The sequence below is a fragment of the Corvus moneduloides genome, chromosome 1 (assembly GCF_009650955.1).
Source record: "Corvus moneduloides isolate bCorMon1 chromosome 1, bCorMon1.pri, whole genome shotgun sequence".
Lineage (NCBI taxonomy): Eukaryota > Metazoa > Chordata > Aves > Passeriformes > Corvidae > Corvus > Corvus moneduloides.
In genome coordinates, this window is record NC_045476.1 from 143,775,325 (window position 1) to 143,796,808 (window position 21,484).

Sequence of the window (21,484 nt, forward strand, 5' to 3'; positions counted from 1 at the left end):
TTCCTCACTTTTGAGTATTCTTTGGGTTTTGGTTCAGTGTTTCTCCCAGAGCCTAATTTTTTTTTCTCTGGGACCTGGTTATCATATGTGAGATTGTATTTGGTTTACATGGCAAGGTTTTGGTAGTGGGGTGGACTGCAGGGCTGACGTCTGTGAGAACATTCCAGAATCTTTTCTCATGTCCAACAGAGCCAGTTCCAACCGGCTCTAGATGGACTTTCCCAAGTTGAGTCTGTTCTGCCCATGAACAATAGCAGGTGAATTATTTCTCCCTGTCTTCCAGGCTTTTGTTATATTTTCTCTTCTAGTCCAGCGAGTAAGGGGAGTGATAACAGCAGCTGTAGTGGGCTTCTACACTCAGCCAGGGTCAACTCACCACAGGAATTCTGTTTCAAGTTCTTTAATCTGTGTGCTCAGTTTCCCTCAATTCTAGCTGGTAGAGCTGTGGAAAATTTCCCTTCACCAAAAGGAGTTCCTATTAGCCCTTTAAAGAACTACCTAAATAGTTCTGTGATCCTGCTTTGGAAACTTTTATGTTTCATCTATTGACAACCTAAAGAAAACTGATTGTACGGAAGCTGTAGGCATTTTGTTGTTCAGCTGTGCATTGCCAATTCCCTTGCTGATTATTCTTCATAATGATTCTTGGTAGGATGCCAGGAATGTCTCTGGGTAGGCTTCCTCCTAAATACAAGAAATCAAGCCCTAAGTGTATGTCCATAATAATTTGTTTTTATAAAATCCATCACCATTCTGTTCCTAAGAAGTTAAGTGAGACAGTGGAAAGAGCTGCACTGTGAGCATTGGGATAGGCTTCACTCTGTGGCATCACTGTGTTGAGGTACAACCTGTAGACTTTTTGAGGAAAGAATTCACGTTTTTAGTATTACAACCGGTAAATAGGTATAAGTATATAGTAGAAGGAATTGCCTCTGAATTGCATCAATAATGCTGAAAAAAGTGGGGAGTGGTTTCTGGATATTCTTCACTTTGAGGAAAATGGTATGAAGCAGAAGAATTTCATTAAAGTTGTTCACAATTTGGAGTTAAAATTCCCAATGGATTTCAGTTTTTAGAAGTTGTAAAAAATTTATTGCTATTGTTTAGACTTTGAAGTATAACATGGAACTGATGGTTGAATTATATTTATGAGAGTTTGGGATCAATTTAATGGTTGTTGATTGCACTTGCTGACTTCTAAGGTGGTTTAGAATAAGGCCTTTGCTAGCTGTGTGAAATTATTACCCTACTTTTTATTAAGCAACTGTTTAACTGTTTTCCCTTCTTTTTAATCACTAGGTGATGCTTTTCCATGGACAATTAGTCTGCATCATTTCAGTATATATACTCTTCTTGGACAACAAATGACACTTAATTTAGTAGAACCAATGGGCTGTACTTCTACTTTAGCTGTGACTTCTCAGAAACTGCTTGCTTCAGGGCCAGAATCCAGACACTCGTTTGTCGTCTGCCTCCATGTTGACCTTGAATCCCTTGAAATAAAATGCTCCAATCCCCAGGTTGGTACATTTAATTGATTTATGAAAGGAAATTTAAAAAAACTTGATTTAAGTAAGACGGATCTGCATTTTCGTGAAGAGGGTCTCTGTCTTAATTTTTTTTTTAACTGGGCCATCAAGATCAAGATGCTTAGATTGAGATTTGCTTTGAAGCTTTCTCAACTTTTGTAATTTAAACTCTTCTCCAAATGTAATAGCTGTAGTATAAATGCATCTTTTGGCTGATGGAGCTAAATGAATTGCAGATGTACCATTAAATGCTATGATACTGTTCTGCTGTCACTGTGGATTCTTATATTGAAGTGGTTTAATGTAATTTTTTTTGCTACATTTTCACAGAACTAACATGTCTTTGAACCTAATGTGTTTTTTAGGCAAGCAATGGTATCCTACAGTAAAGGGAAGAAAAAACAGATGAATGCATGTAAACAAAAGCTACCACCTCATTTGTGTTTATTAGAAGGAAAAGGTGTTCTTAGATTTTTCAGAAAGTACACCTAGTGTTTTAATGACTTGGACCTAGTTTGATGTAGTTTCAAATAGAGTAGGTGTTTAATAATATTAAAAGTGGAATGGCATTGTTATAAGTGCAAGTCTTACCTAAATGTGAGTTGAGAACTAAAAAGAAAATTGAAAAAGACAATATTTTTCAAGCATTCCTATTAAAGTGTAATTGAGTAATTTGTTTTGCAAACTAAGAAAATATTTCCACTAAAAAATTGAAACTCTAAGCTCCATATAAATCATATTATGAGCATAATGACATGTTAAAGTGAAGTCATAGTATGGAATATTAGGTCAAATGTTGTTGTCTTAAAGGATGTCCTTGTACACTGTGATCTTATTAATTTACTGCAGTATTCTAATGACTGAAAAGATACAGACAAATTATTTGAGTCTACTAAAGGTTCTTGACCTGTCTTTCCCCCTTTACATGTGCCTTACTTGTCCTTTCTGCTCTACTTATGCAAAAGGGAAGAAAAAAAAGCAATCAGTCTTCTTTAACCAGATGTCGAAGAACAGAAGATGAAAAATACAGTTACATAAACAGCATTTGATAGTTATAAATTCACAGTAGAGTAACTACGAAATTTGATTCCTTACAATGACAGGCTGTATTTTTTCTATAGATGACAGCCTTAAACTAGGTGAAATTTGGTGAATTTGTTAAATGGTAGCAAAGGTGAAGTATTATATTTATATGACTATTATGATTTAATATGAAACCATGTTCTGATGGTTGTAAAGTCTGTAGATACTTCCAGTGCGCAAAATTGCCAGGATATTGTCTTTGGTTGTAGTTTTCAATTTTGTAGTAATGTGTTATTTTTAAAGTATAAAATGCTGTAACATACTGAGCTTTACAGATTTTGCCAAGTAGTCAGTGGGGTCTTATTGAATTATGTGTGGTTTTGCTGAGGAGGGGGTGGAAGCAGTGAGAGGGGGAAGCCTGTTTTATCAAATACTGGCAGTTATCCTTTTTGTCCTGCCATTTTTCTTCTCTTAAATAGCATGTTCTAAAAATAATTATTATATATTAACTGTTATGCTCAAAAATACTTAGAAAGGAGGGAGGCCTTACACTTACACTAGCTGTTCTCATATAATCAGAAATGTATTGGCAAATTATTGAGACTACACATTTGAAAACGGGCAACTAACGAGAGAAGTAGAAATCCTTCTATTTTAATCAGTAACAACCAATGGAGTGCATTAAAAATAACCAAAGATGCGACTTTATCTGAAGTTTTGAAATTTTATTTACATGTAGACAAGTGCCATCTTTTTTGTTTTAATGAGGTTTTATTCCGAGGCTTTTTGGTATTTTTTTACCTTTCAACATAACTCCATGAAAATCCTCTCCCTCTAATGAAAGTGTGCATTTTTGTTTGATGAACTTATTTTGTCCCTAGTTTCAGAGCAGGATAGAGTATTTTGATCATACTACTTGGTTGGCTGGTTGCTGGTAATGTTCAGAGACATGGCTATTACTGTCTGAAATAGCTACTCTTTCAGAGTGGCTAGAAAGATTCTAGCCTGAGCAATTTAAAAAAATCTTCCTGACAAGATAAGTAATTATTAGCTTTAATGATTATGATTACTGCAACCCCAGTAAGATTTAAACCTTTCAGTGTTGGATTAACTGATGACAAACCTCTTCACCTTGCTGTATGAGCATATATGTAAACACAAGTTCCTTCTTTTGCATTACTTTGTGCCTTTAGGAACAGTAGCACAAATAATTTTCTGAAAGCCCTGCTTCATTAAAAACAAATATACCTTAAGTTATCCTTTGGTTTCTTCAAAAAAAATTGGGACATGGGGAAATTGCAAGCATGTATGATTTGGATATCTGCCTGTATTCTATTAAATTTCTAGAGATAACTTTTGCCAGCAAAGTGTCAACAGCAGTTAATGTTATATTAGTCAATCAATTGGGTGGATGCTACATTAGTTAGTTACATTTGGACATTAGTTGAGCTTCCTGCATTACATGGAAAAGACTCAGGAAAACTTTGAAATTAGAATTTGGTAATCTAAAGGTTACCAGTGCCTATCAGAGCGCTACAGACACAAAATACTTTCGAGTATAACTGAAAGAGCTCTTCATCACCGCTGGAGTTGTTCGTCTGTAGATTGCTCTGTGTATGAAGAGAAAAATGTACTGTGAAGTTTATCTCCTCTAAGGAAAATTCTGTCAAAAGATTATATGACCTGCTCTGTGTAAACCTGGAAACTTCAAAAGAAAATCCAAGATGAATTAAGAAGGTTTTTATAAAATTCCAGCATTTCACCTCTTAAGGAAGGGCTGCAGCGTGTACTTTGAGACTTCATCACACATTCTCACGCACAAAATCAAGTACTGTTTTCTATCAAATGTAGATTGACAGCAGTATTTTTTTGCATCTGTTCTGCCCACATAAGAAGCCAGCTTCATAGAGCAGAAGTGTCCTGAGGCTTAAAGTTCTTACAAATATGAGAATTTCAGTTTTTTATAATGGCAACTTGGGTATGGTATCCAGCTGTGAATCTGCTTATATATTATTTTCAGTTTTCTCTGACCTTTTTTTATACAGTATATTCCAGTATGTTGTCATACAAACTCCATGATTAATGCCTATTTACAAAAACTTGTGTAAATATCTTAGAACTTAGTCAAACAATGTGCAAGTTAAACAATGTGTTTCTGAATATTGGAATGACATATACCAGGAGACTATCGAGTTTGGTAGTGAACATTCTTCCAAAGGCAGATCAATTTCACATGCTGCATGCAATCATTATTTTAATACAATTTGAATGATTAATTTTGCATTGTTAATTTTTGATAAAGTTTATGTTTGCCTTTTCCTAGAGACAGTATCTGTACATGTGAAATATACGATAAATTACCTTTGCTTAATTGTTAAAATTTCTATTAGTAAAAGTTTTACAAGACCATGTTGTTATGTTTTTGAGCTATGCACCATATGTTTACAGAAAGCAAAGATTATTTTTATCGAAGTCACTATACTGTAACTGATGTTTATTATTTTATTAGCAATGTAGTTGCTTATCAGAACATTATAAATGGTGAGAAGTTCAGTTCTGCTATATTACAAGTCTCTGTGGAGGACTTTGATAATTTTTCCTTCATCTCATTATGAAAAGCGTCATCCTAAGATTAAGTTTTATTTTGTCCCTTAGGTGCAGCTTCTGTACGAACTGGCTGAGATCACAAGTAAAGTTTGGAATAAAATTCAGAGGAAAGGAGTTCTACATCAATCTGTGTCTTCTGTCTATACTGAAACCATGACAGGACCTGCTCCTCCTAGTTCTCCAGTTAAAAGTAGCATTGGTACCATTCTACCAGATACCAGCACATACAGTCCATCTGCTGACATTGGTACCACTACAGAGGTATTTTTATTTCTTAAAAAAATTTGTTGATTGAGTTCTGACCTACAAAATGTGGTGGTGTGCAGTCAAGGAAGAATCAGAAAAATCAGAAAGAGTAGTAGAGTCCAGGTGGAAAGCAACTTTGCCCCAATAAACTAATGAAGAATACTTTATTAGTCATTTTGGCAGAACAAAAGAGAGAGAAAAACCATTTGCTGTATTGGGCCTATATTTATTATTTGTCTGTATTGTTTCTTTTTGAAGTGAGTGCATATTAGCTTGTGGCACAAAACTGTGGTTAGTGTGTTCAGGTCAAGAAGCATAAGCTGTTTTTCAAGTCCAGAATTAGTAGTGTTGTTTTGGAAATACCTGTGCTACTTGTGAGCCATTCCAAGTAGTGAGCCAGTCACTCTGATGCCTGGGTCAGTAGATAGCTGCTGTGTGTAAATTGTATTGGCAACCAGGAGAGGTACCTGGGCTGTGAAGGCCTCCAAGGTTGGCATTGTACCCAGCTGTGTGCTCACCCCACCTCCATCCAGCCACTGTTAAACCACAATGCCATCTATGAGCTACTCCTGAAGCTCCGTCCATTCGCCTCTCTCAGCTGTCCAAGTCTTAGAACTGCTTTTGTAGCTCAGTCACATGAGCATTTGGGTATGCATCTTCAGATATAAGATTGGCCACTCAGTTTTATGTATTTCTGCTTCCTTAATTTACAACACTGTGTAACTGCCAGGGGCAGTCTGGTACCTGATCATAATGTCCGTGTGTGCCTAAGACTATAAAATATTCGAGGCAGGGGGAGGAGTCCTGTGCTGTACTGAGGAAAGGAGGCTAATTCCTTTATCAGCATGAATGCAGTGTTAAAATTCATCCATGAGTATCATTAGCTGTAAGTCACCAGGTAGCTGGTAATAGAGTAGAATGGGTGGTCATAGGAAGCTGTACAACTGCACAGGCATAGCATTCGTGGTTTTCTTAGTGCCCGTCAGGTTTATTAGTTAAAATAGTGAGTTAATCTTGTTTGTGCTACAGGAGAGAGTCAAAAATGTGTAAGATGAGTTGAAGGTATCCCAGGGTATCACATATTTGCAATTCTTTGTTTTTAACATAAATCTATTAGAATGTGGGGAGACTTTCCTGAATGACTGGGTTTCAGTCTCAGGAGAACCCCATCAACTTTAGAGACACCACATAGAACAGTTCTGAAATACAGGCAGATACACAATAATTTGAATTCTGAGTGCAATTACGAATTCAACATTTGGTCACGATTGGTTTAGCCCTATGTATAGTTTATATTAATTCCCAGGTTTGGGGAAAGTGAAATGGTGATTGCTAGTGCCTACTTTTTATATGCATCATACACACACACCCCCCAAAGAGGCAACTGACGTTAAAAGGTCTTTGAGCTAGAGTTTCATTTATTAAATTGTTCCACTAAAATGTTTCTGGATTATTTGAGTAGCCTTGGTTTTGGTGTATTTCTATGTGTGCATGATTGCAGTTGTGAAAAATTTTGCCATGGATACAGAATTAAAGGTAAGCAATAATAGTAAGAAAACAATGTGGTCACAAAAATAGTATTTTTCCACCTACTCACATCAAATCAGTTTCTCATTGAAATCAGAAACCACCAGCTTTATAAATAACAATTTGGTTTTGATCCTCTATATGGACAGCAGTATTTGGAGTACATGCTGTACTTGGAGCATTAATTGAAACTGTTCAGTAATTGTTTTAATCCATATGTTACCAAGATTATTTTGGTAATATGGGTCCAAATTCAGTGCTCACATCCTACCCTTTTGCAAAATGTTTTCCATCATTTATTTAATTTTCTTCCTATTCTCAACAAATGTTATTCACTAGCTAGATAATTTTTCTCCTAAAAATTCTAAATGATCTAAATGAAGCTTAGTGAATTACTGAACAAGGGACAACATTAGAATAGAGTAATTAAATAATAATAGATATTTCTATAGGTTTGACTTAGAGAAATTTTCCAGAAGTTATTTATCAGACTATTTTGTTTATATATTTCGATGGTTTTGAGCCTTGAAATCTTGAAATCTGTCAAACAGAAAATGCTTTGCTGCCATAGCTATGGGATTTTTTAAGTTTAGAGATTTTATAGTTACTGTGTTTTGCTCTGTGGGAGACACATGATTATTTTTAAAGCTTCTTTCAGCTGCAACAGACTTGCTATAAAAGAAGAAAGCAAACTTGCACAACTGTTTATATCAAATAGCAAAAAAAAAAGTAGTTTGTTTATGTGATTTGTGAATGATTTATATTTTAAGCTGTGTCTAATTCTTTTCTTGCTGACAACTTGATGTGAGCACCACGCTCTGATGTGGATAAAGCTATCTAGGCTTACTGACTTTTTAGCCTGGGTGGTGGTAGGACAGGGAAGCATGAGTGAGAGGCTTAAATACTGGAGGCTGGAAACAGTTAAATGTCATTTTTACCATCCCTACCTTGGAAAAGGTAAGGTAGTACAGACTACAACAGGCCACTTGTTACTGTTTACTTAAGTACAAACAGTGGTAGAAGTGTTTAGTCCTTGGGGAAACTCAGTGATTGAGCAAGAACGCAGAAGTTATTTTGATAAGGCATAGCATTAGTGTGGCCAAACTGTGATCATCCCTGAGCTTTAGGCAGGCCAAGGATGAAGGCCTTATATGTTTGGATCTTCCTGATGAACAAAGATAAATTCTGGTAAGAAAATAAACTCAGTATATTGGTCAATTTGCAACAATTGGTAAAAGAATTAAATTGTATATTTTAGGACTTGGCATGAGAAGTTGTGGGAAAATAGTTCAGGGTTTCTGACTCTGGCTTGATTTTTCAGTAGATCTGGAAACAGAGCAGAAAAGTAATGCATAAACATATTTAACAATAACATGCTGGGTGCTGAAAATCCAAAATGAACATTGAAATTCCATGAGAAACAAGAGCACAGTCTTTCTTCTTATTTTGGTTTCTTAGTTTTTCACTGCAAAAAAATTCTGTGAATTTGAGCTTATTTTGGGGGGGGGGGGGGGGGGGGGGAAGATGTCAGCTACTGCAGACTATCAGTTTTTCAGGCACTTTGACTCTGCCTAATGGTTGTGGTTACAGTACCATGAACAGAAGGCCAAGAAGAAATGCAATGTCTTCCATTTCTTTTGCCTCCCAAAGGACAGTCATGCAACATGTTATATCTGTCTTCAGAGGAGCATCTGCCACTCACGAAGAGAATGGGCCATTTCAACCTTTACACATTTACGTGTTTAATGGCAGAAAAAATGTAGGTAGTATGTTGAAGTTAAACTGTTGAAGTAGGTAGAGGCAGTACCATGTCACCTCTGACAGGGACAGGGTGTTGAGCAGCTGGGGATGTCTCTTGACAAGCTCTGCAGCTGCCATGGCTGCCAGCAAGAGGTTATTGCTGAAGGCCGCAGCTGAACCCAGTTTTAGGTACACTGACATGCTGCCAGTCCAAGGGGAAGTACGGGCAAGTGACCTGGAATACTGGGTGGGAATTCAGTAGCCCAAGTACAGAATAGCAGGGTGAGGTGAAGCACAAGTGAGTTGAGGCTCTTGTTAGAACTTTCAGGCTCTGTGGTAGAATGAATTCCAAACCCTGGCAATTTCAGGTCCAGGTTCTAATGATACCTCTGGGTCGGTATCTGTAACTCTAGGGTAAATGCAGTTCTTCAAAAATCTCACAAATACTGTCTTAAGTAACTTTGTGGCAAAAGTATCAACTGACTGATTCTCTGAGAGGCATTGTGCATAATTTCATATCTTCAGAAAAATAATCCTAAAGGAGTGTGGGAAAAATTATAGCCTGATTTCCTTCAGAGTAAAGTTATCTTTCTACTCAAACCACTAAATAAAAATAGCTCTCTGTGGAAAAAGCCCTAACAGAATGCATGAAACAGCTGAAAACATTAAATTACAGAAATAAGAGAAACCAATTACAAAATTCAAAAATTGCCATGGTGGCAATACTTGTTTGCTGTTAAGTGTACCCCTTTAAGTTAATCAGCTATTGTTTCTTCTTTTTTAACTATCAGAAATGTAGAGACCTGCCAAAATTTTAGAACAAAGTTGATTTTCATTCAAAATCCATTTTGGAACACGTTCAGTGGGAGAGTGGGGGTGTGTGTGGAAGACAAGAAGGAGACTATCTCTCATTCCCACCCATTCCATAACAGTTTGTAAGTTATGGTTTGGCAAAATTAAATGTGTTTATAGTACAAAAAGAACTTGCAAAATTCTTCAGATTAAAAAAAAAAAATAGAAAAGAAAAAAATTGCTTTTTATAGAATGCAAAGAATAGACAGTCACAAAGCTCAAGTCACAAGTGGCTTGAGCTTTGGCTTGAACTGTAAATAAACATGTAAGTATTGTTTTTCCCTTTCCTTACTTTAATTGGCTTTTATTTCTTGATACTTTGTGAAATCCATCTGAAGATCTCAGCACAGGGAAATTCTCTTTGGCTGGCTCCTTCATTCAGATACGCCTGCTGAAGGGATCCGCCCGCTCCAAAGTAATGTTGACTCCACTGTCTTTCTAGAGCATGTGAGGTTTGATGGAAGGGTCATCTCAGACACAGTGAAATTCCAACACAGAAGCATCATCTTTTGGGGCAATCATTCAAAGGCAAATATGAAGGTGTGGGAAGTTACTGAAAGGCAGAGTCAAAGGAGCTGTATAGATGTTATACAAAAGAAACAAATAGGAATTTATTGGCAGAAATTGAAAGGCTCAGAACTAATGCCATTCTCATGGCATGAAATCTCAAGTCATGAAATAGGTTGAGGCTTCTCTGATGTCCTCAAAGAATGAGGACTTTGCAAATAAAGACTCTTTAAAACAGGAGATAGGATTCTCAAAGCATTGTGGTTTTTTCTGGTTTTGTAAGGATACATTTGTCACTCCTACCTTTCATTGCTTTACGAGTGAGCAGAGTAAATAGTTGAAGGGAGGCAAGCTAGTGTTTGCAGAGGGTTGACAGGGATGGTCAGAGGACACCAAAATGGCTGGGTTATTATTACAGCTGGTGGTGGGGTCCGAGGCTGTGACCCAGGAAGAGATGACCGGTCCGGGGAGATGGTCCTGAAGGCAATCGCCTTCCCGGGGCCCGGTGTCCTCTTCTCAGCTGCTGGCAGAGGAGCCCTTGCAGAAGCTATCAGCTCTTTAGTGATATCAGCTCGTGATTCCAGCTCAGCTCTGCAGGGCAGCTTCTAGGCCAAACCAGACCGGAGAGAGAGACGAGAAGACCCATATGGCTGGTTCCGCACGAAGGGAGCTTTATTGTGGGTTCCCTCCGGCGAAGGGAAGCCAGGGACGAGCTCTCCCCCCACAGAGGCGAATTGGTCTTCTTTTACAGGGATACAGGGGATCAGCAAGGGGACCAATGGATTACAGAGGGTCTGGGACAGACCAATGGGTTACAGAACGATCTGCATAGAGTCCCCCAAAGGATTGTGGGTCTACCTTTCCTCGCCATGACTCAAAAGTCGTTTCCTTTCCAGGGAGTCCTGCTGGGCGATTGCGAAATCTCTTATCTCAGCAGACATCCCTCCAGGGCAGTGGCCGGGCATATCCCACAGGTTATGTCACTGTCTTACTACTGGAGCCTGCCATTTGAGGAGGAGCAATAAGGAGTAACATTGGTTTGCACTGGAGAAGGGACTGCTCTGCCTACATCCTTTCAGATGCTGGGGAAGCAAGGCTGCTTCCCCCATACTTTTTCATTCTAAGGACAGGTGCCGGCATCCTTGAAGAAACAAAACTGAATTTTTGTTTACAGTGTTGAAAAGGTATTTACTCTTGTGTTGCTGTCAGTTAGTGCTGCCTTGTAGGATAATTAAGTGGCACTGAAGAGAGTAGAGCTCTTTGTGGAGACAGTAGGAAATGTCTTGCAAGGACATGGTTGGCAAAAGCATTAAGAGATTGGAGTCTGGACAAAAAAGGCAAGAGGCAGGAAGGATTTTGCTGAAGAAGCAAATAGGAAATTCAAGTCACAGTTTGGCAAAAAGGAGTTAACCTCTGCCCTGAACATGTTATTTAGCAGCTTCTACCACACCTTTTTTTTTTTTTTTAGCTCATTTTGTTGGGTGTCTTATGTTCCATGTGCCACTACTATTTGGGAGCTAGCTATACAGTGAAATGAGCTATCTGAGGTTTCTCCAGTTAGATGTCCTGCTGTGGTAGACATTAATTATTCTTAGATACAGAGCAGGAGACAGGCCCTCCTATATTTAATAATTAAATTTGCAGACAGTGTAAGAGTAAAACAGAAGAGGAAGAGTGAACAAACACTAAAAGCAAGAGGGTCATGCTAAATCCATGACTTGGAGAGAGATTTCAGGTGGGATTGTGTAAGGAAGTTAGCTTGATTAGAATGTGATAGGGAGCAAATGCTTTTTGCGCCTCTGGAGTCTCACAGTTTTTCAAAAAATGGTCACCTATGGCTCTCCAGGTAATCTGTTCAGAGCTGTAAGCAATAATGCCTTATATAAGAAATATAAAAATAAACAGAAATATATTTTTCTTTCATGCATTCTGTTTAACACAAAGCCACTGTCACTGTAGATAATTGAAGGTGCGATGGAGCTTAATTTTCATTTCAACACTTCAAATTACATCTGTTGTGGTGGTCCAGGTATTATAGTCTCTTGTTTAGGTGTTATTTTCCAGAAACATAAATTGGTTAGTTGGACAAGCTTTCCCTTCCTCATATGAATGAGTATCTGGAATGCTAAGTTCTCTATGTCAGCTATTGACAACGTAGATCGTTTCTTCCCACTTGTAGTAAGTGTCACTGAGCTTTTCAAGGGTAAAGGTTGCTGCACACAGATAAAGTACCTTTGCTGTTTCTCTCTGTGTCCTCTGAAGAGTTCAGAAAACATATAATTAAATTGTAGGCCTGAGCTGAATAAAAATGTGATTTGTCAACATAAATGCTTCCATATGAGCTGTGTCATTAGGTTTGGGATAGGTCCTACCCATCCAGAAAATACATTGCTAACAGAATCTCCGTACTTGCATTTTCCAGCCTTGGGCTGCAGAATGGGGCAAGTACTGTCAGATTTTTCTTTTTGCCACTGAAAGTAGGCTTTCCTGGGACATATGATGTTGAAATGAGTGCGTTCTGACTTCTTGCCTGACAGGTTAAAATGATTTCAGTCCAATTGTGGTGCTTACTGTGTAGGTCTGACTTCCAAGTTGTCCTCCATAGAAATAATCTTGGCTTCTAATTAGATAAATGTCAAATGTGTTGTTCATCATAATTTACAATGCCTAATCCCACAAACCTTCAATGAAAGATAAGACTTTGGGTGTTTATTGGTCTGTTAATCTTAGAAACAACTTACTCTTAGTGGATCAAAGTGACTAAACCTTATTCCTTTTTTTGTGCTTGAATAAAGAAAACTTGAAACACATGGTGGAGTTGCAAGTGAAGATGCTCCTGGATATTCAGTAGCTTCTGGATGACATTAGTGACTTAGGTGTCCTTTGCATTCAGTTTAATAGGCTGTAAACACTAGGGGCTGATGAGCAGTTACAGTTTGCATCTTTCTTTCCCTATCTGGAGGCAGTATGATCCAGCAAAGGAGCAGGATGAAGTCCTTTGGCTGGTAAATATTACCAGAACATGCCTGCATTGCTCTAATAGGCCTGCATAAAAGGATTTTCAGTATAGCTTTCATTTGCCATCATGGGCTCCTATAAGCATTAACCTTTATGTCTTTTTTGTTGAGGCCTTAACATTTTAGGGAATGAACAGAGTTATTGATGGCACAGAAACTTCTACAAGCTCATTTGTCAACATTTCATACATTTAAGAATATTACAAGTGACAATCATTTTTTAAACAACAGAAGTATTTAGAAAGTGGCAAATAAAATATTTCCAATTCTTACGAAAAGCTATTACTTTCTGAAATATGTTTGCAAGAAATTACAGGGAAGCACAGACAAGGGGGAAAAGAATGATCCAAACCCAGTGTGTTCATCATGTAGGTGTTATGGCCTCACTGGGTGGCTCTTCATTTGGTACTTCCAATGATTCTTTCTTCCTTTGCCTTTCAGGTATGTGCAAGCCTCCATATCGCTTTTCCTGTTGCATCTCCAAATATTCCTATTAGCCTTTGTTTTAAATTGATGATAGTGTTTCCATAGTGTAGAGTTGATGAGGAAAGTGTGCTATGCCAGGGAGACCTGTCATAAAACCTTACTGTTTTACCATTTAGTCTTTGCCAAAGTCTGTTATCTCTACCAAAGAAAAGGGAAAAACGTTTTGTTTATGTTTTCCTGGTGTTACAAATGGCTTAATTCAAATATATTTGGACATCTGTGTTTCTAGAGTTTGTGCATCCATACCAGTTAAGATAGAAATAAAAAAAGAAGTGCGGAAATGCAATACTTATTTTTTCCTCAGCTATTGCTTTTGTTTTGTAGGCTGATTCTCTTCAGGGTGGTGATGATTCTCCATTCTCAGACTCCATTACGTTGGAACAAACAACAAGTAATATTGGAGTCTCAAGTGGACGTGTCAGCCTATGGATGCAGTGGATGTTGCCAAAAATTACTGTAAAATTTTTTGCTCCTGATCCTAGAAATAATGGCACAGGTATTCTGCATTTTTCCCCAATGTACTATTTTAAATTCCAAGCAGTGTAGCCTATTTTACAGCACAGTATTAGCTATTCAGAGCTTGTATCAACATTACTGAACACTGTAACATAGAAATAATGAGTTGGAGCTGTATTTTAAATAACAGCAACAAACTGTTGTTAGGTTACCTCATGCAAACTAGAATTCAGTGTCCTTCTTTGGCATAAACTTTCCCCTTTTAAAAAACTAACCACACAAGAGAAAGAAAACTTTAGTATAATTAGAGTAAATATCTCAGCAAATTTTTTTTCATTTTTTCATTCCCCGCCCCCCCGGAGTTATGCTATAAATACCTAAACTAGAAAACCCATATGTATGTTTCTCAAGACATTTGTATAAAAAGGTTTGGATTCTAGTGACACTTGAATCAAAAAGTGCTTTATGAGAAAACTCTGAGTAGAAGTAGCATAATCCTACTTACAAAATGTAGTGTCTCAGATATATCTCTTGCTTAAAAGCCTTCAAGTTTCAGATTAATAATTTTTATTTTCTTTGACTATTGCAGAAGTCTGTATTGTCAGTGAATTAGAGGATCTCAGTGCCTCAGTGGATATGCAGGATGTCTATACCAAAATCAAATGTAAAATAGAAAGCTTTAATATTGACCATTACAGAAACAGGTAATTCCTGCGAGTTGTTATGCTTTAATTTCAGGCTGAAAGATAAAGGCGGGTTGTGTTTCGGGTTTTTTTCTTCTTAATTCTTAACTTGAATTTAAGGTAGATATTCAATTTCAGTTAAATTCTTTTAACCTTTTAAGTAATAAAAATCACAGTTGTGTTTCCTCAGAATTAGATCTAATTCCAAAGAAACACATAGAAATCATTGCAAATTTAGGAAGGTGTTTTTTTCACACTTACTGCTCTGTTGATCCATTAGACCAAAATAATTCATTTTAGCTTAATGTCGGGATGGGAAATTCCTGAAATGTTGGTTCATGATGTGCTAGCAAGAGCCAGTATTTAGTGATTTATGATATCTTACTCTTACATGCTGAAAAGAAACAACTCAATTTTTCAGAAATGTCTATTGCTGTGGCAAAGCAGCAGTTAATGTCATGTAGAGAACTGAGCTGATGACCTGTGTTGTGTCACATGGCACAGTATTGTGCAAAGACGGCCGAATAAAACTTCAGTAATTAATCTCACCCAGTGTATCATCAACACTGTGTGAATTCAGAGTAGGTAGCAAGGCCTAGTCTGCCTTTCCACTTTAGCAAGTCCTGTTGTCTGGATGGTTTGCTACACCAATGTGACTGTGTCATTTAACACCCATGTACACAGTTCTACAGACAGATTGCGTGTGCCACCTTCTAATTTGTACTGCCCATGAGCACACTAGCCTTGACAAGGAGAGGGCCTATGTAGTCTTTGTTCAACTAGGGTAGCGTTTGCCATTACAGATCAACAAATTCCACTACAAATTAAGAGATTAAGAGAAAACAGAATAGTTGTCTTACTCCTTGTGAGGAAAAACATAGTTAAAAGCTTTAGCACAGCATTTGGCATTGAAAAAAACGAAAATATTTTGGAGGACAAATCATTTTGACTTGGGAACCAATGTCTGCAAGGTCTTATTGAATGCTTATTGTTCCCTGTGTATAATAGGAAGGAGATTTAGTATCAATTTAGCAACGTTACCATAATTTCTTTATGATTTTATTCCTTATGAGCTGTCTTAAAAATTATTTCAATTTCTGTCTTTTTGCCTAAGTTACAAATGCAGTTATTGTTTGTACATAATGTAATATTTGCTAATTAAAGTTTTTACTTTATTTTTTAAAATCTCTTAAAATCATGTCACAATGCAGGAGTGCCGAGTGTGTCCTGGGGGGCATCAGGCACAGCATCACCAGCTGGGCAAGGGAGGGGATTGTCCTGCTCTGCTCTGCGCTGGAGTGGCCTCATCTTGAATATTGTGTGAAGTTTTGGGCGCCACAATAGAAGAAAGATATTAAACTACTAGAGAGCATCCAAAGGAGGGCAACAAAGATGGTGAAGGGCCTTGAGGGGGAGCGGTATGAGGAGCAGCTGAGGTCACTTGATCTGTTCAGGCTGGAGAAGAGGAGACTGAGGGAGACCTCATTGCAGTCTGCAATTTCCTTGTGACGGGAAGAGGAGGGGCAGACACTGATCTCTCTATGGTGCCCAGTGACAGGACCTGAGGGAATGGCCTGAAGTTGTGTCAGGAAAGGTTTAGGCTGAATATTAGGAAAAGGTTCTTCACCCAGAGGGTGGGTGGGCACTGGAACAGCTCCCCAGGAAAGTGGTCACAGCCTCCGCCTGACAGGGTTGAAGAAGCATTTCGACAATACTCTTGGGCACATGGAGTGACTCTTGGGGATGGTGCTGGGCAGGGGCAGGAGTTGGACTCGATGATCCTTGTGGGTCCCTTCCAGCCCAAGATATTCTATGGTTCTGTGAAATCCCAGTAGCCAGTTCCTCTTAACAAGCTTTGGGGGAAAAAAACCAAAACAAAACAACAAAAAACCCTAAAAAACCCCAACAAACCCAAAACTTACTCCACTTGACGAAATTATCACTCTTCTCATTTATATTTTCTAATCTATTTGGAGTACCTTTCCTGTGTGTAAATCTCTGTGGACTTAAACCGAAAGCAGAGAATAGACAAGGTGAACTTTCTGTCTTCCAGGCCAGGGGGAGATTGGCAGTCAGGACATTTTGAAGGAATTTTTCTACAAAGCAGAGAAAAACTTTTGGTGAGATTTCTTTAGTAAACTAAGGTGCTTACCTCAATAACTCTTCTTAAGCAACATACTTCACTTTATTCTTCTATATATTAAAAAGAATGATTACAAGAATTGTAGTACAAGGCACACTTTAACACTTAAAATCTAAACTCTTCTAAATAATACTGATTTTGTAACATATGAATACAGCTTTACACAGTGTCTGTGTTCTTGTAATCTTTCTCCTTGTTCTGTTAAAGCTGTCTGCTGAAAATCCAGGGTAAGTTCCTTTTCTACACACAGGATTTTACTATATTTTTATTCTCATATGTCTTGACCTCTTGCTGTAGGTTGTCCTTTCACATAAAATTTTACAGTTACCTTTTTTAATCTCTTTATTTTTGTTTGATCTGATTGAATTTCAGCTTTTTAGGAAAATGTATGGCATAGGTATATCTTGCAGTTACATCGAAACATGCAAACTAAATGTAAGCAATTTTTTTGCTTATAGCAACTTTTTTTGTTTCTTTGTTGTTTTTTTTTCTTCCGATCTTCCATGCCTCGTTCATTACCTCAAGCCTTGGGGAAGATTCTTGGTCTCTGGGGCAATATGGAGGTGTGTTCCTTTCATGTACTGACAAGCTGAACAGACGTACCTTGTTGGTTCGACCTATCAGCAAGCAGGATCCTTTCAGTAACTTCTCTGGCTTCTTTCCCTCTGTAAGAATCTTTTAAAAATTTTTTAATACAGAACTTTCACTAATAAATGCTATCAAAAAAGAAAAAGAAAAAAAACCCCTTTAATAATTTCTTGTCATTTAATTTTTTTTGTACTGAATATATTTCTTGCTTATATTGATTGTGTTACTTGTGTTATTTCCATCTTATCCTTTAGTAATAGTTGTCATTTTTTAGTAGGTAAGGGAATGAGGGTTGATAGTTCACAATCTTGTATGTAACAACAGACAACTGAAGTCAATGAGATTCATTTATGTTAGAAGTGAGCACATACAGTATGTTTGAAGGCCAAATATGTAAAAGCCAGTACTGAATGCTGCATTTTTTAGTGTAATTCTGAGATCTACTTAGGGATTTAAGTAATTGGTATTACTGCAGTATACCTTTATGCAGCCTTATAAAATTGTTTCTCTGATTATGATAATGCAACAATTAATAATTTCATATTTGAGTCTTTCTTTTAAATGCTTGGAACATTACTTGCAGATTCAGAATATCCCACTGTGAAATACTTAAGCCATTTTCTTCTTGCTTCTTTATCCTTGAAGGACTTTATGTGTTATGACATTGGCCTCTTTATCCGTGGATCTATGGAATTATTTTATGTTAGTGAAAGTTCTGGATGGTCTGATTTATTTTCATCATGAATATTGATTGGGAATACTTTCTCTTATTCTATTTGTTTCAGTTCTTATTGTAAATTAATTTACCAGTTTGTTTTAATTTGTTCAATTGTAAAAGCTTCCAGTTTTCCACCATTTAAGCTATGTATCCTGTTTATTTAAGAAAGAGGTGTTAGTCTTCTGCAACAATGTTTAAATTAAATTAAGTTGATTTCAATCAAATATAAGATGCTAAAAGAAGCAACTACTTGCAAAATATAGTTGCTTTCATTTGAGCTTACATGATTAAAGCTAATATTTAAATAATTTTACAGAATTCTGTCAGCATGTTTATTACATTGTTAAAATGATGTTTTTTACATTTTTCCATCATTAACAATGACTAAAAAACTTTCAAAGGTAATATGGAAACTGTTCTATACATCTTGTGGGAGCTAAGCATTTAGTTGTCATCTTCAGCTAGACAAATCTGTCTTAAGTGAAGGAATCTGCTATTTTTAAAGTACAATGCAATGTATCATGAAATTATGTGCTTTAGCTTGAAGCATAGCTATTTTCTTTAAATACTCAGAGATGATGAGGCAAAACCAGTTCAATACTTATTTAGGTGACTATGGGCTGTTTATACAACCATTTTGAGATGGGGTGAAGCTATCTCAGCACCCGAGTGATATTTTAACAGCTATGGTGTCTGCACATACAGAAGGAACAATGCAGAGGGAGTAACATCTACAAATGTTTTAAGTGAAGGAGGAATCAAAATATATAACTATAAAAAATACCAGAAAGATTTGGTAAATGTATTTTCTTGAATATATGGGTTTTTTTAGCTGATTAGATATGACTTTGGTGAAACATAAATAATTAGAAAAGAAAAAGATTCTGAGAAATTCATGGTTTTAGATGACCCAATGCAGAGAAGTGTGGACATGCGGTGGACAAACTGTGCATTCAAAAAAATGAAAGGTGTTTTGGTTTTTTTTTACTATTAAATGACTGTAGAAAGCTACTAGAAAATATAAAACCCTAAACATCCTAAATAACCAGAAGTATGGTAATTGATGAATATTACATGTAGATTTTTGCAGCAGTTCATTTCTTTATTTATTTTCCCTTGAAACAGACAACTGCAAAACTTTTAGATGGTTCACACCAGCAACATGGATTTCTTTCTCTCACTTATACAAAAGCTGTGACAAAAAATGTCCGGCACAAACTGATATCAAGAAATGAACGAAGAACATTCCATAAGTTGTCAGAAGGTCACACTGATGGCTCTCCTCATTTTCTCCATGAGATCCTTCTCTCTGCTCAGGCCTTTGATGTGGTCCTCTGTTTTCCTTTGCTAAATGCAATTGCAAGCATTTTTCAAGCCAGGTTGCCAAGGAGTCAAAAGGAGAAAAGAAAATCACCAGGCCAACCAATGAGGACTCATACTCTGACTTCCCGCAACTTGCCTCTGATTTATATCAACACTGGTGTAATAAGAGTCTTCTTCCCCAAAAATGAGGAAGATCATCATACTGCAGAAGGTACAGTATTTTATGTTAGAGCTTTTTTGCTGTTCAGTATTGTAGACAAATACTTCTAGTTAAGTCACTGACCACTGCTTCAGTTTTAAAGCTCAGAGTTAGGAAACATCTAACATTCATGCTACTTCTCTGCACATTTGCTCAAAATTTCTTTTAGCAATTTATTTTATCCTTCCTTTCCTGGTAACTATAGAGTTTGCATTTAAAATGTGATTATAAAGAATGGTCAAGAATTTTGGAAAGAGAGCCCAGTTCTGCAGTGTTGATTTGGTGTCAGTTTTCGTTACACTGGTATCAGTACATGTTCCATAGACACCTGTTCCAGCAGTGGAGTGTAAGCAAGCAGCCTTAGCTCTTGTGGACATTGACACCTGGAAAACTGTGTAGTAGTAAAACAAGTAGATATCCTAGTTTAGTTTGGAAAATATTATTAAAATGTACCTAGCAGATGATGCCCAACAGATGATGCAGTTTAGCACTTTAGTTGAAGCTATTCCAGCTCTGTTGTGCAAGGCTTTCAGGTATTTACAGAATTTGGGTAGTGTAAGATGTTCATAAATAGCTGTGATCAATGGATAATGCTTGTTCTGTAAGATACTGTTTTCCCTTTGTATATAAAAATATATTTCCATCCCTGTTACAATCTTTATATATCCCTGTTACAATCTTTATATATAAATAGAGATGCTGATGTTAAAATTAGACCATGTAACAGCTAGTAGGAGTACATTCACTTCTCACAATTCTTCTAGAGATTATAAAAAGTAGTGTTTTACTAATATCATGATATGTTTACATAAGTTGTGTAGGTATGGAGGATTTTTTTACCATTATGTACAACAACACACAATATAATCCTAAGAGTATAGTCTTTAGATTTTTCTCATAACCTAATTGCAAGAAGTGCATGCAGTTAGAATTTACATAGATCATTTTTTTGCCAGCATCCTCTACAATTTTCCAACTGGGAATGCTGAAAACACAGGAAGATAAAATTAGACTGGCTGTCTTGGCAAGAAAGAATTATGATTCTAGTTGGAAGGAAGTTCTAGGGCAAGCTGTCAAGGAAATTTTTTGTAAAAGTATGTTTTTGTAGCTCTGTAGCTGTATACTTCATTAAAAAGAATTTATAAAAAAAAATTGTCTTTTTGCTGTTTCTTGCTTAAGAATGCCTGCAAGGAGCAGAATTGCCATGGTTAAGCAGTCAATGTAGGAAGAAAAACTGTATGCTTTTAAAGCATAATGCTAAAGATTATCTTTACTAAATTGATAAGAAAGCCAGCTACGCTCTTCCACTGGAAAACTCTGAAATAGCGTCACTATGACAATAGGTACTGTTCTTTCATTTCTTCTTTCACCCCAGATTTTCCCAAAGTCTCATTTGTTTATGAACACTAAATAAATTGCTTCACTCTTCTCCTGCTTATTGTCTACAAGAACAATATAAATTAGAAGCAGTAAGGAGCAAGAGTTGAATAAGACCCACATCTCTGTTGTCTTAGGTCAGAAGAGTGTTATATATTGTGGAGATACGCCTCCATAAGATTCTCCTTCATCATTTATTGACTAGGAGAGATTTTCAATCTAATAAGACTTGTGTGTTTCAATTCGTGATCACTGCAGTAAAAAAAAATTATTTCAGTTTTTCTTCAAGTCAATTGTCTGCTATTCATACTGATAGCTACAAAAACTACCCTTCTCCCAAACCCCACATGTAATTGTGACTTTGCATGTATAGTTAAAAAAAAAAAGCACACAAATCTGTTGTTTACTCGCAACTTGCACAATGAACTGCGGTAGACAAACACTGAAATAATCAAAATCATGT

The 21,484-nt window shown here is 36.8% G+C and overlaps 1 protein-coding gene across 7 annotated transcripts in view; it reads left to right on the plus strand.

Moving 5' to 3' along the window:
* VPS13B (vacuolar protein sorting 13 homolog B) overlaps nucleotides 1-21,484 on the plus strand; it is a 436,966-nt gene that overhangs the window by 235,959 nt on the left and 179,523 nt on the right. For 5 of the 7 annotated variants that reach the window (XM_032130170.1, XM_032130178.1, XM_032130250.1 and 2 more), the window contains 6 exons: nucleotides 1,300-1,520; nucleotides 5,208-5,420; nucleotides 13,859-14,030; nucleotides 14,580-14,694; nucleotides 17,342-17,483; nucleotides 19,248-19,656. In XM_032130170.1, coding sequence (XP_031986061.1) covers nucleotides 1,300-1,520; nucleotides 5,208-5,420; nucleotides 13,859-14,030; nucleotides 14,580-14,694; nucleotides 17,342-17,483; nucleotides 19,248-19,656 — 1,272 coding nt within the window. Of the gene's footprint in view, nucleotides 1-1,299; nucleotides 1,521-5,207; nucleotides 5,421-13,858; nucleotides 14,031-14,579; nucleotides 14,695-16,726; nucleotides 16,794-17,341; nucleotides 17,484-19,247; nucleotides 19,657-21,484 lie in introns of all 7 variants that reach the window. The other 2 variants (XM_032130187.1, XM_032130207.1) reach the window with 1 other exon arrangement.